Source organism: Ictalurus punctatus, chromosome 7 (assembly GCF_001660625.3).
Source record: "Ictalurus punctatus breed USDA103 chromosome 7, Coco_2.0, whole genome shotgun sequence".
Classification (NCBI taxonomy): domain Eukaryota; kingdom Metazoa; phylum Chordata; class Actinopteri; order Siluriformes; family Ictaluridae; genus Ictalurus; species Ictalurus punctatus.
The window spans coordinates 6,761,921-6,774,904 of NC_030422.2; the positions used below are offsets into that span (position 1 = coordinate 6,761,921).

Below are 12,984 nucleotides of genomic sequence, written 5' to 3' on the forward strand. Positions count from 1 at the left end.
CTCCTTTCGCCGAGCCCCACACGAATTTATGGAGATACTAGAGATCCAGATCCTTTCTGCCTCTGGATGGAGCTCAAATCTTCTCTAATTCCAGACTGCTGGGACTACGGCTGCTCCTAACGCCATACAGACTTCATATAAATCCATAATGAACATTTTCACACTATCTGTTGTTACCCAGATGAGGACGGGTTCCTTCTGAGTCGGGTTCCTCTCAAGGTTTCTTCCTCTTAAAACATCTTAGGGAGTTTTTCCTCGCCACCGTCGCCACTCAGTGGCTCGCTCAGTTGGGATAAATTCACACCTTTAATATCTGTATACCGTGTTGATATTTCTGTAAAGCTGCTTTGAGACAATGTCTATTGTAAAAAGCGCTATACAAATACAATTGAACTGAATTGGAAAGGGTTTTGAAAGATAATTGAAACCAATGTTAGATCTTCCCCATGTTAGCTAGAAGGCTTTGTTTGGGGATTAAAAGAAAAAAATAGAGTTTATCTCTTGTCTATCCATCGTTCTTAAACTGTCTGTGATTTCTTTATTTTGTTACAGTGGAGGAAATCCTAAACCGCCTCAATAACACGTAGAACCATCAATAATGTCAGTTGAATGAATTTGATTGAAAAGGTCATAAATTTACCTGCACATGTGTCCGATAAGTAGCCATAATATTATCGTACATGCTTAAATAATAAGCCTACTATTTAAATGATTGGATTGGGTTCATAAAATACAGCGCCCTCCGCTAATATTGGCACCCTCGGTAGATATGAGCAAAGAAGGTTGTGAATTTTTTTCTTTATCGTTTAAGCTTTTGACGTTTTGTTAAAAATACATTCACAAAAATTTCAAGCACAACACAGGTTTATCAAAATATATATATATCTTTGTATATATAGGTGTGCAACAATTATTGGCACCCCTATGAATTCATATGAGAAAAATATACTCGAAGTATATTCCCATTGATATTTAAAAAAAATTTTTTAGTACACCTGGGTGACCAGGAAGAGGAAATTGTTGAACCATGACTTCCTGTTTCACAGGGGTATAAATATGAGGTAACACATAGGGGAAGTTCCCTTAGTCATTCATAACAATGGGTAAGACCGAGGAATATAGCTGTGATGTGCGGAAAAAGGTTGTTGAGCTTCACACAATGGGAAGTGGATAAAAGAAAACAGCACAAGCATTGAAGATGCCCTTTTCCACCATCAGGGCAATGATTAAGAAGTTCCAGTCAACTGGAAATGTTCTGAATCGACCTGGAATTGGACGTGTGTCTGTATCGTCTCAACGCACTGTGAAGAGGACGGTTCGAGTGGCCAAAAAATCTCCCGTGGTGTATGTCGTTGCCAAGCAACCATGAGCTGCGCTCTCCATGACGACGAGGAAGTTTTAGCACGGGATGGATTTACAGCATCGCAAATCCCTTGCAGTAGCTCTGCTACTAGATCTATTTATGGAGAAGAGGAAAATAAGCGTCATGTTTGGGTGCACCCCTTCCTTCAAGTATACAGAAAACATGGAGAATTTCACCAACTAATCCAAGAGCTCAGTCTGAATAATAGGCGCTTGACAGATCGTACAGCTCTGATCAGCTGCTCCTCCTCGGCTGAGCTTTCAATGTTGTTTACGGAAAGGGTGAAGCTGATTGCTTGGTTCTTTGTCACATGACCTGCGGTGCGCTCTGCGGCATTCTGAAAAATTGGGATTTGTTCATCTCGAAAAACGTGCGCATCTCACTCTCTATAGGAGCGCGCTTGCTGCGGGTCTACATTTAGAACCAAGACCGTTGCAACCATTTGACGTCACTACCCAGAATGCATTTCGATGTAGACAGCAATGGCGGCCTACGAGTGCAAGGGTTTTTTTTTTACATTTTCTTTATTTAAAACTGACACCTAGAATGTTTTTGCACAGCGGATTTATATAGCGGATGTCAGCGTTAATCTAATAAGCCATACAAGTCTTCGCGGTAGGGGTTCCCTTTAATAGATATCGAATGAAAACCTGACTGCCTCTGTCGGAAATCTTAAAACGGACCGTGGTTGGATCTTCCAGCAGGACGATGATCCGAAACGCACATCGAAATCGACACAAAAATGTTTGGGGGGGTTTTTTTTTGCTCACCTTCTCTACATAATACATAACTCCTTCATGTCCTCTCTGAACAGGAGGCTTCCAGCTGAGCACCACATAGCTCTTAGTAGCCTCAGTCACAGCCAGATCAGTAGGAGACCCAGGGATTACACCAACTGAGAGAGAGAGAGAGAGAGAGCAGAAGAGAGAGAGGGGGGGGGGGGGGGGGGGGTGGAGTAATGTTTTTAATAACCCTGTCGAGATTGCTTCTGTGTGTACTGTAGATCTCTCAGACTCCAACAGATGCAAGAAAGTAAACGTCTATAATATACACATATTACAAGTGATTCGATTAGATCTTACCTGTGGGATCTTCCTCAGTGAATTTGATCATACCGGTCCACGGAGCGGAAACACCAGCTAATAGAACAATAATAAGAAAGGAAGACAGTGTCATACATCAGCGTATATAGCACTGAACAGAAAAACAATACAGTACAGAAACATCTCTCACCTCTCAGACGGGCTCGGTCAGATGGATCCATGGCAACCACGGGGTCAGAGACACGAGACGGGTGACTCACCCCGGCAATGTTCAAAGCGCTAACCCGGAAAATGTAAGTGCGCCCTTCTACGAGCCCGGTGACTGGAAAACGGGCATATTTCACTGGAGTGTCATTACACTGGATCCAGTGCCGAGTGCCAACTTCACACCTGCAAACGGATCATTCTGTACATTTACGTATTCAATTATATCGCATTAAAGGCATATTATCAAAAGGTGACATTTGATATTGGATAAACCCTGCCTCCAGATTTCACCCTGTCGACGTTCAACTCTTTCCGTTTGAAAAATTATTTCATCTGTTATACTTTAAGCGATGGGTTTTTATTAAAAATAAATAAATAAAAATGAAAAAGCGTAACGGTTTTATCGAAGAAACACCGTCTAAACAAAGATCAGCCCCTGCACATTAAAAATGTCTTCACTAGCGTTCCGCAGATGAACGAAAGCCTCATGGGTTTGGAACGTACAAAAGATAACATTCAACCTGGCGTTTATTTTTCCGACAGAACGTTCCCACAGCACAACGTTTCCTCCATGAAAGAAGTCGTGTTCCCCCACCTCCTCCCACTCCTAATCTCTGGGTAAGTGTGTACTTCGGCAACCTCCGAGTCCGACTCATTTCACGTAGATGGACTTGCACACGCACTGACCTGTCTATAAAGTAGCCCAGGACGGAGCTGCTTCCCTCAACCGCAGGCTGTTTCCAGGTCACCACGACATAATCCTTATTAGCATCATGACACCTCACATCCAGAGGGGCAACGGGGACCCCTTCGACCTCCACGTCAGCGTCTGACACACAAACACACACACATTCACTACTTAGTTCCTTGGTGTCTTATTATGTGAACATACGAAAAGCTCCTGTAACGGCCAGTGTAAGAGTCACGCGTTTATAATATTAATATAAACTTCATGATCACTAAAGCACAAGGAAGCTCTTGGATCTAAACATCGAAATACAAATGGACGCATTAAGACTGGCATGCTCTTGTACTGGCATCCTTTGGTGACTTTAGCCTGATATAGAAGCAGCATCGCCTAGGAGAAACCTAATACACGGAGCGGCCTGCTGCTTAAAGACACAGTGCAAATAAAAAAGAGGCAAGAAACGTCCCATAGTACTAATGCCCACTTCATAATTTACCGAAATCTAATACATTTCAGTTGATAATTCTTTTTCAACTTGGGGGGGGTCCTTTGACAACTCTACTTTAAGAAAACCCACATAGTGACATATCGAAATAAAATATTTAAATAAGACTATTGTAGGTTGAAAGCATTCACTCTATTCAACTCTATTCACACCTGCATGTGGATAAAGCACCTTTGATGGAGCCCTATAAGGTGTTGCGGTCAATACCGAGTCGCGCTGAACCTCACCTCGGACAAACACAAAGGCGGAGTGAGAGTCGAAGCCCGACTTGGTGTTGACCCGCAGAGTGTAAAGTCCTTCGTCCTCTTTGTTGAGGTGGATGAGAGTGAGTGTGGCTCGCTGGCCACTCCAGTGCATCTGCACCCATTGAGATGGTTCCAGAACCACACCTAGTTCAAGAAATACATTCAAATGATTTGACCGATAACAACGGAACCGTTCTCACGGGGTGACCTATGGACAATTAATATTCTCTTAAGCCGAGCGCCTACCCACCGTTCCTGTACCAGAGCACCTCGGGCTGATAGCGTTTCACAGTGGGATAGACGATGACAGTGCAGCCCAAACTCATGGTCTCTCCTTCACGGCCGAAGGCCACTCCGAACTTATCGATAACGGTGGTCCTGAAGGTGACGCCATGTTCGGGACTGAAACCATCTTAGCACAGGAAGACAGCCAAGAATTAGCCCTTTAAAGCGGAAGACGTTTGGTGTGTGTGTGTGTTTAGTTTAAGAACTAAATACCATGTTCCAGTAACTCTAATGAATCATTCACGGTTTGCATAAATGTAGAAAATCTGGAAACTTACGGGGTCTTTCAGTCGCTTCTCCGTCTTTAAATCCTTTAAAAGACAATGCAAACAGACATCAGTTCTGCAATGGACAAATCTAATCACTCAAACTCAGTGGAATATGCTGGACTTTAATCACTTCCTGTTTTAAGGCCTCGTTCTCTCCACTCAGCTCTACAGCTTCCATCAGCTTTGATATAAAGAATATAGCCAAGACCTCCGTCGTCTTTCATTTTTACTACGATAATCGCAACCGGGACTGCGTAAAATTGTACAGAAGAGAACAATCGGATGAATAAATATGCACGGCACTTTTTTAATTAAACACTGTATTTCAGCCTTAAGGTTAATTATTCTGTAAAGGGACTCGAGTGACCTCTGAAATCAGGGCACTAAGGTCTAAAATAGAGTCTGAGAAGGTGTCAGCTGGCTGTTCTGCTCAGAATATACTTCACTCAAATGCCTCGCTGCTTCACACAAACTCCATTTAGAATGTTGGAGTAAAAAAAAAAAAAAAAAAAAAAAACGTAATTGGTTACACTATGGGAAATAATGCACTAGTATATGGACATGATCCTCCATACAGTACATTCACAGCTCTCTGAAAATACAACCAAGTGTATAATCAAGGTGGAATTCATGAATAAGATGCATCTAAATATCATGTTCAATTTTTAAGCGCTAATTCATTCATTAACCTTCAACCTGGTCAGGGTCATGGCGGATCCAGAGATTATCCCAGGGTAGGAATACCGCCTGCATGGGATGCCAGATCATTTCAAGATCCTGCGCACGTATTTTATTTATTCACACCGAGGGGTGAATCCTCTACAGTCCCCAGTCCACCTTCCAGTATGGTTTTGGCTGTGGGAGCATAATATTAAACACGTTCTTTTTTTCATTTTCCTAATATAAACTGTTAATGATTGTGGTCCTTTATGTTAGCTTAGTTCTCTGAAGATTAACGCCCATTTTTGAGGAATATGATTTGACAAAACACACTCATGTCACCATGCCCGATCGCCATCGTGTAGGTCGGTCACGATAACAACGCAGAGCATTCGATTCTCCTGAAGTGCTCGTCTCGTCTTTGTTTCGGGGACAGCTGCAATAAAACCACATATGACCTAACATTCAAGATGACGTGTGCACCTACTTTTAACGATGACCGACGCGAAGGCAGAGCTCTCGCCTTTCACGTTGAGGGCCGAGATGCGATATTCGGCGGTGTCATCGAATTCGCAGCTGTAATGCGACGATAAGAACATATTATTCCAGGTCATTCCACACCCAAGTCGAAAAACATCGTCAGAGGTTTATACACATGCAACACAGAGGACATTTCAGCACCAGTTCCGACGAAATTCTTACTTTTTAATCTCCAGAGAGTGCATGTTGTAATTGCTTTCGGTGGTGTACTTCTCAGCGTGAGCCTTTGCATCGATGAGCAAGTTGTTTTTGTACCTGATCACAGAGGACGTAAACCAGACAGCAAAGAAATATGTTGAAAAACACAGTTATTCACTCTCATTCAGTTCTAATCTGGGAATCTGCTGCGTGTGTTCATCCTCAGCACAAAAAAATATATCTCAGCAAGTAAAAATCTCTTGAATATTGGCTAGCAACTAACGAACACTGCTCTTCATTGGGGTTTTTTTTTTTTTTAACGAATACTGCTACTCGTTTTAAGCTTGAAATGGTCTTATTCTATTCGAAATTCTATCTAATATCTATTCGATATTTTTTTCTTTTTTCAAGTGTTTCACTGTAGAAAGAAGCAAATTGATCTACCAACAAAATAAGCTTGAAATTAGTCTTTATATATATATATATAATAAATCTCACAATATTAATAATAATAACATTAATATTAAAATATTATAATATTTATAATAATAATAATATTAACATTATATTAATAATATAAAATATATTCCTTTACCCAAGGTTCTTCACTTACTATCATTTTTTTTTTGTGCAGTGATTTTGTTATGTTTGTGTAAAGACAGATCATTTAAAATATTAGTAAAATATATTTACTTTAAGATTTTAACTTGAAGTTCTTGGCTCAACTTCCGTATGAAACATTGATTTTTTTTTTTTTTTTTTTTTAACTATTAAAAAAATGATCATAGTCATATCCCTGTCTCATGTCGTGTTTATATCCATTAATGTTGTATACACAGCTATTAAATCAATAGTTAGGCCACAAGCACAAAGAAACCATCATGCTAAACGGTAAAGACGGAACATGAGGCCTCACCAGGCCACGCGGGGTTTGGGCCAGCCAGCCACAGTGCAGTGCAGTGTCACACTCTTGCCTTCCCACACAGTCTGACCACGCGGTTTCACAATGAATTCGGGAGGATGAGTCAGGCTGTCCGCGTTCAGCTTCCTCTGGAACTCGTGCTTTTCTTCAATCTGTAATGGTGTGAACAGGATTATGGGTCATCTCTACTAAATTTATAAAATGTACCAATACACTGTAAGTAAAATCGCAAAGATAGTGCTAGAGTAGAGTTATGAAGAGTTGGAAACGTTTGGTTTTTCTACAAATTACTGCAGTTGGAACGATTTGCATACGGGATGAGTCTACGAACTGAATTTGAAATGGTTACGATTTAGACGTGTATGCATGTGGCAGCCTGGTGAAACTCCTCGCATGGTGACATTCTGACGTTTTATACCGTACGTATTTCCGAAAGCTACAGGCCTGGACCGAAATGTGCTAGTATAATACTATCTGGTTACGCACAAAGTGAAAAAAAAAAAAACGAGAAAGTTTTACTTTTATGACCGTAGCGCAGGCGGATTGTGGACATTTTGACAGCTGGTATTTGATTTCTAACTGAATTAATCAGGCGAATCGGTCGCTCCAGGATTTCGCGATCGTAGAAATGGACGCAAAAATCAAGGAAACGCCAATAATATTCGGAGGAGCTCGAGATGATTCAAAACGAACACCGATTTTTCGCAGATTTGGGCAAATGTGACGTCACGTGACGTCATCACGACACGCATTCGGGCCTTTGATTCAAGTGTCTCAAACGTGAGTACGACTAAAAGGTCTGTCTCGTTTACCAACGAGCATCACTGCATAAGAATTTCGTGCGAACTGCAATTTCACCAAATCGAGTTGTTTTTCGTTTCCACAAAAAAACAAAAAAAAAAACACCGCGAACTGCATCGCAAACGTGGAAAAATTTGGCCACGGAAATATCCGATGTGTTTTCAGGAGACGATACATTTTCAATACAGGATGTGATCATACTGTCAGCTGACCTTCTTGCTAAGGGACAGTCTTTCTGCAGACTCCCTCATAGTCGTGCTGCGGCTCTTCTTCACCAGTTTCAGCTGGTACGCAGCGTCTCTGGAGAAGAGGTTCTTCATGACCACATAGCCCAGACCTTCCTCCTTCAGCTCCTCCTGGCTCTCCATCAGATCCTGTGTGGCTAAATAACTGACCAAAGAGATGGAATGGCTTATAGGTGGCCCATACAAGCTCAAAATAGCTTCACTATAACAGTCTGCATTGTTTATTAAATATTCTGTGAACAAATAAGGGATCATAAAACTACCGTTTTATCGAATTATCCTTCATAAAAGATACTGTGAACATGGTGGTGACCTGGTAAGTTTATAAATATCAATCCTTCTGGTAAAACACATTGTTTAAGAAATTTGGTACATTCCCAGCCCGTATTCCGTGTTTGGAATAGGAAGGAAAAGTAGGAAAGCCAGCCACCTGCTTCTACAAACAGGAACCACGTATCCAACGACACTCTCCTCTTTGTCCAGTGCCAGGCAGGCGCACTTGTGTTCTCTGGCGTAGGAAGTCTTTTTTTCCTCTTGCTTCTTACTTGAAGACTTCACCCTAACGAACAATCCAGCAGAAATCACACCATAAACAGTGGAGAGAGAAAAAACAAGGGCGGTGTTATTTACTACGAAAAGTAATATTCCTGCGCGTGCTTCGATCAAAGAACAGCATAATGTCTCAGTTACGAACCTGGAAGTGGAGCTCAGTTTCTTTTCCAGCTTCTTACCAGAAGTCTGCACCCTAAGCAGTCACACAACAAGCAGTTGGGGGTACAAGGGCGGTGGTATTTACCATCAAAGTATTATTCTTGCCCTTGTTTTGATTAAGAAATCCATGATGTCTTATTACCTGGAGATGGAGCTCAGTTTCTTCTCCTGTTTCTTACTCGAAGTCTCCAGCCTAAAGAAGAACCGAGAGCAATCATGCCACAAACCCACGGTGGGGTCAAGCGGCGGAATAAACACAAAAACGGCAGCGTTTCAGTAATAAAAAAATCCGATAATGTCACAGTTCCTGCAGTTTTGATGGGATGAAAATGTTAATATGTTACTTCTTGATGATCTTGTTTAGTGTGTTAATGAAAGCTGAAAATGTGATTAGACACTGACCTATAGTTGTACAAAAGCAAACAAAAACAAACTGTGAACGTGTCGTAGGGGGGGATTCAAGTAGAACTTAAAAAAAAAAAAAAAAAACTTTAAACTATGTGATGCACAGGGACAAAATTCGCATCTGATGCCTCACAGGAACGTGAGAACGTGAAAAAACAGTACATTCTGTACACCGCTATAGCCGTATCCTGCTGTCATTAAGACTAACCATTAAAATTGCAGGATGCAAAAACTGCTCTTGGGCCTGATTTATCTTTTAGTAAAGTTTAATCCCACCAGATTATTAGTGGTAATGCTGTTGATAAATGCCAACCACCTACAAATTACTGTGCGCGCACAGGACAGCTGAGCTACATTTAGCGACACCTACAAAACTCCATTAATACACTGTTAAATCTTCCAGCAATGCAGCTCGGCCACTGCAGCTCTTCGGCTACCACGTGCTCGATTTTTTGTTTGGGATCGCTTTCTTTCGAGTCATTAATAAAATATCACCAAATGTACACTAAATATGCGCACGCAATCGAAACAAATAAACTATTTCACCTTGACAGTGCAATCCTTATAGAAAAGGGTGCCTTTTACATGATTTGAAGTGCACATTAGTGCGTCTCCTTACGTAAAAGTACACAAAGTCGGCAGCGCTCGTATGACACGAACGTTTTTTTTTTTTTTTTTTTTGGGGGGGGGGGGGGGGGGGGGGTATCTGGATTTTCATGAATGCCACAAATACAAATAAACAAATAAATGTACATATATTTTGTTTGCATCCAGCTTTCGACAAATATCTCCGATAATTCGAACATTTCAACATTTACTGATTTTTTTTTTTCCCCTCTCGAAATTTCACAGACAACTCTAAACAATCAAAGCATTTTCTATTAAATAGACTGTTGCTACTCATTTAAACTCTCAGGATTTAAAACAAAAACATTTCGAAAGATTGTTCGGTTTTCCTCCTTAAGCACTTCAGACATGTTCCAGACATAAAGCAGGAGATAAACCTGGAGGCATGTAAACAGTCCCGTCACATATTTCCACCTGCCAGCGGTATTATGGGCTTCCTGTTGTTGACATGCTTGACAAACAGGACCTGTGGTGCACAAAGCTCTGCTATCTGGGGAGATTCATTCTTCATCCCTTGCAGTGTTATAATTTATCCCTGGACTACAATGGCTTTTCAGCATTAACCATATTATTGAGAAGGATCACATCAACTCATATTGTGTTTTTCATCTCGGCATCGCTTCATCTGCGATAAAACCCTGCAACTGCAGGTTTTATCACAGCAAGGGACGGGGTTTATATGGAGAAGGTTGACGTAATCTTGTAATGAAGACAAAACGTCCTCAAGTATGCACATAAAAAGTAAATGTGCGCTTATAAAAAATAATAATCATCTTTTTTTAAAAAAAAAAAAAAGCGCCAGGTTTGATATAGAAAGAAAATGCACTACTTCTATCGTCCACATCCAATCAAATGGCGTCTGAATGATTGATCATTGTAAGTGGAGAACACTTTAAAAAGCCAAGGCAATAATATCACTTTGCAGCATAAAGCATCCGATCGTCCTGCTCAGTATTGCACAATTCCAGAATTCAACAGGGAAAGTGGCTTTACAGTTGCAGTACAGTAACAGGGATCTTGAGACTCTACATTTCCCTGTCTCATGAGCCACAAATAGCCCTGAGACACATTAATAACCTTGGCTTTGTAACAGCAGAGAGGCTCAATTTCCTCCTCTAGCTGGGTCATGGAGAATCACGATCAGCATGTAGAACAGAATCGAATTATTTACTGAAGAAAGACGTTTTTAACCAAAGCTACTAACAAGTGCCGAATGACAAAATCCAATTAAATAACTCTTGAAAGAGTCTGATTTGACAGTGGGATAGTCTCATCGTTTTGCTAATAATACTGTTGTTGGACGTTCAGCCAGTGATGCATGTATCTACGCTATAATATAGCCATAAGAGCACCGGTGTCCCGGCATACGTTAACGTTTCATCGCCGAACGTACGCTCAGGAAACGACGCACAACGAAAATAAAGACCTCAACGTTTCACAGTATCGAGATCCACTATACCGTAATATATTTGTCGACGGAACCAAAGTACATCAAAGAACGCGATATTTTTCTAAATTCTTTATCAGTGCAAAAGCTCTACACCTACACTATCCCTATAACGTTTAGAAAACTATGACTGTCTGGACACCTAAACGTTTGCAGAGGATTGTCCGACATGGATACCCCAAAATAGAGTTTATATCCAACTCACACCATTCCTTCACTGGATTATCCCACCTAGATAATGTACTATTGCTGTATACCTAAAAACTGCCGTTGTAATTTTATATACATATATAAACTCACAGTGAACATCCTTTCAACATACTTAGTACCATTTAATTTCATTGTAGACAGTTTTATAAGGGTAGTGATTTTTAATCCCATTATCCAGTGCGACTCAAATGATAACGAGTTCACTTCCTCTCAAGGTTTCCCCCTCCTGTCGTCACAGGAAGTATTTCCCTGCCACGGTCACCTCTATTCATTATGGATCTAAATATAAAGATACATAAAGATGCTGTGTGACAGTGTCTATTATTCAAAGTGATATACAAATAAAACTGAATTGAACTGATTTAAACTTAACCAGTAGGGTTAAGCTCAAGCTGGGCTTAAACTTGCACTACACCTGGAGTCGTAATGCTAATCGATACACGTACACCTGAAATAAAGCGATGCAATTATTCACGAAACACAAAAAGCGGTCAAGTCTTTGCACTTTGATATTTTTCCCGGTCTAGCCATTCATCATAAGAAAAGAAAACTTTGCTTCTAGGGTCTAACATTGTTTCTTGGCACGTTGATTAGGCTAAAATTCAAAAATCACACAAGAAACAACTTTGCCTCGTGTCTTTATATACCGTTTAGGAGACTGAGGTCATCCTGAGCAACGTGTGATGAGTTAGGAAGATGAGGTGTTATTTATTACATATGCATGTGAGCCTCGAGACTGGTTAAAGGCACCGTGATTAAAAAGCAGCAGCAGTGTGAGGTAGCTTTCCAGGTGCTAGTCTACTAGCTTGCTCGTCTTACCCCACGCTGCTCACGTGAGCTGCATAAGACCGGTGGCTAAAGGACGACAGCGAGCTTTGGTGGTAGCTGCTTTCATATTGAGTCTCCAGACTCCGCCGCTGCTGCTCCTGTTGCACTTGTATGGATCCTGCCATCCTGAGTGGATCTCGGATTGACTTGGGTCTTGATTTCTGAACGCTCCTGTAGGCCTTTTCCTTTAGGTGTACTTGCAATTTAACTAAGGGTCAATTTCATTGCAGTTGGGTCAAGGGAATGGAAAAACAGACTGGATGCATTACACTTCACACGATTTAAAATATCTATTAACATTTTAGTCAAACATGTACAGAAAGTTTACTTCTTACAGGTAAACTAATTCACAAGGATTACCAACGGTAAACAAATCCATTCCCCAATCCATTAAGAAAGCTTCATCATATTTCATTGGTACATGACGTAACTAGGATAATATTATCAGAAATTACAGGATTCCTGGATTGGCTGCCACAACACCCATTATGGTAGTACTTCGAATATTAATATTCATATATTATTAATAATAATTATTTAATGCAACCAAAATTGGATTTTCAGATATGAAATTGCACAAATGCTATTGTACCAAAACCAACTTTTTAAAATTATAAAACTCCATCAGAGAAAATTAAAACAAATACAGCCCTGCTGAAAAAAAACAAAACAACAACAACAACAAAAAAAACACAATAGAAACCATCACAGAAATTCTAATGGTGCAAATACCATTACAAATCATCAGCTAACCATTAAAACCATTACTATTATTGGTTCTTAATGGTATCCACTAGACATAACATGCCACCAATATAAGGCAACAAATTACCAGTAGAGACCCA

The 12,984-nt window shown here is 40.5% G+C and overlaps 1 protein-coding gene across 2 annotated transcripts in view; it reads right to left on the minus strand.

The window, feature by feature from the left end:
* The window catches only part of myom1a (myomesin 1a (skelemin)), a 31,479-nt gene that overhangs the window by 18,118 nt on the left and 377 nt on the right, over positions 1-12,984 (minus strand). For both annotated transcript variants that reach the window (XM_017472876.3, XM_047156361.2), the window contains exons 2-16: positions 12,131-12,347; positions 8,765-8,815; positions 8,606-8,656; positions 8,342-8,470; positions 7,879-8,056; positions 6,860-7,017; positions 5,968-6,060; positions 5,753-5,841; positions 4,615-4,647; positions 4,302-4,463; positions 4,034-4,195; positions 3,301-3,442; positions 2,597-2,796; positions 2,446-2,502; positions 2,134-2,258 (exon numbers count right to left, since the gene is read on the minus strand). In XM_017472876.3, the coding sequence (XP_017328365.1) occupies positions 2,134-2,258; positions 2,446-2,502; positions 2,597-2,796; positions 3,301-3,442; positions 4,034-4,195; positions 4,302-4,463; positions 4,615-4,647; positions 5,753-5,841; positions 5,968-6,060; positions 6,860-7,017; positions 7,879-8,056; positions 8,342-8,470; positions 8,606-8,656; positions 8,765-8,815; positions 12,131-12,264 (1,764 nt within the window). In that variant the 5' untranslated portion in view covers positions 12,265-12,347. The remainder of the gene's footprint in view (positions 1-2,133; positions 2,259-2,445; positions 2,503-2,596; positions 2,797-3,300; positions 3,443-4,033; positions 4,196-4,301; positions 4,464-4,614; positions 4,648-5,752; positions 5,842-5,967; positions 6,061-6,859; positions 7,018-7,878; positions 8,057-8,341; positions 8,471-8,605; positions 8,657-8,764; positions 8,816-12,130; positions 12,348-12,984) is intronic.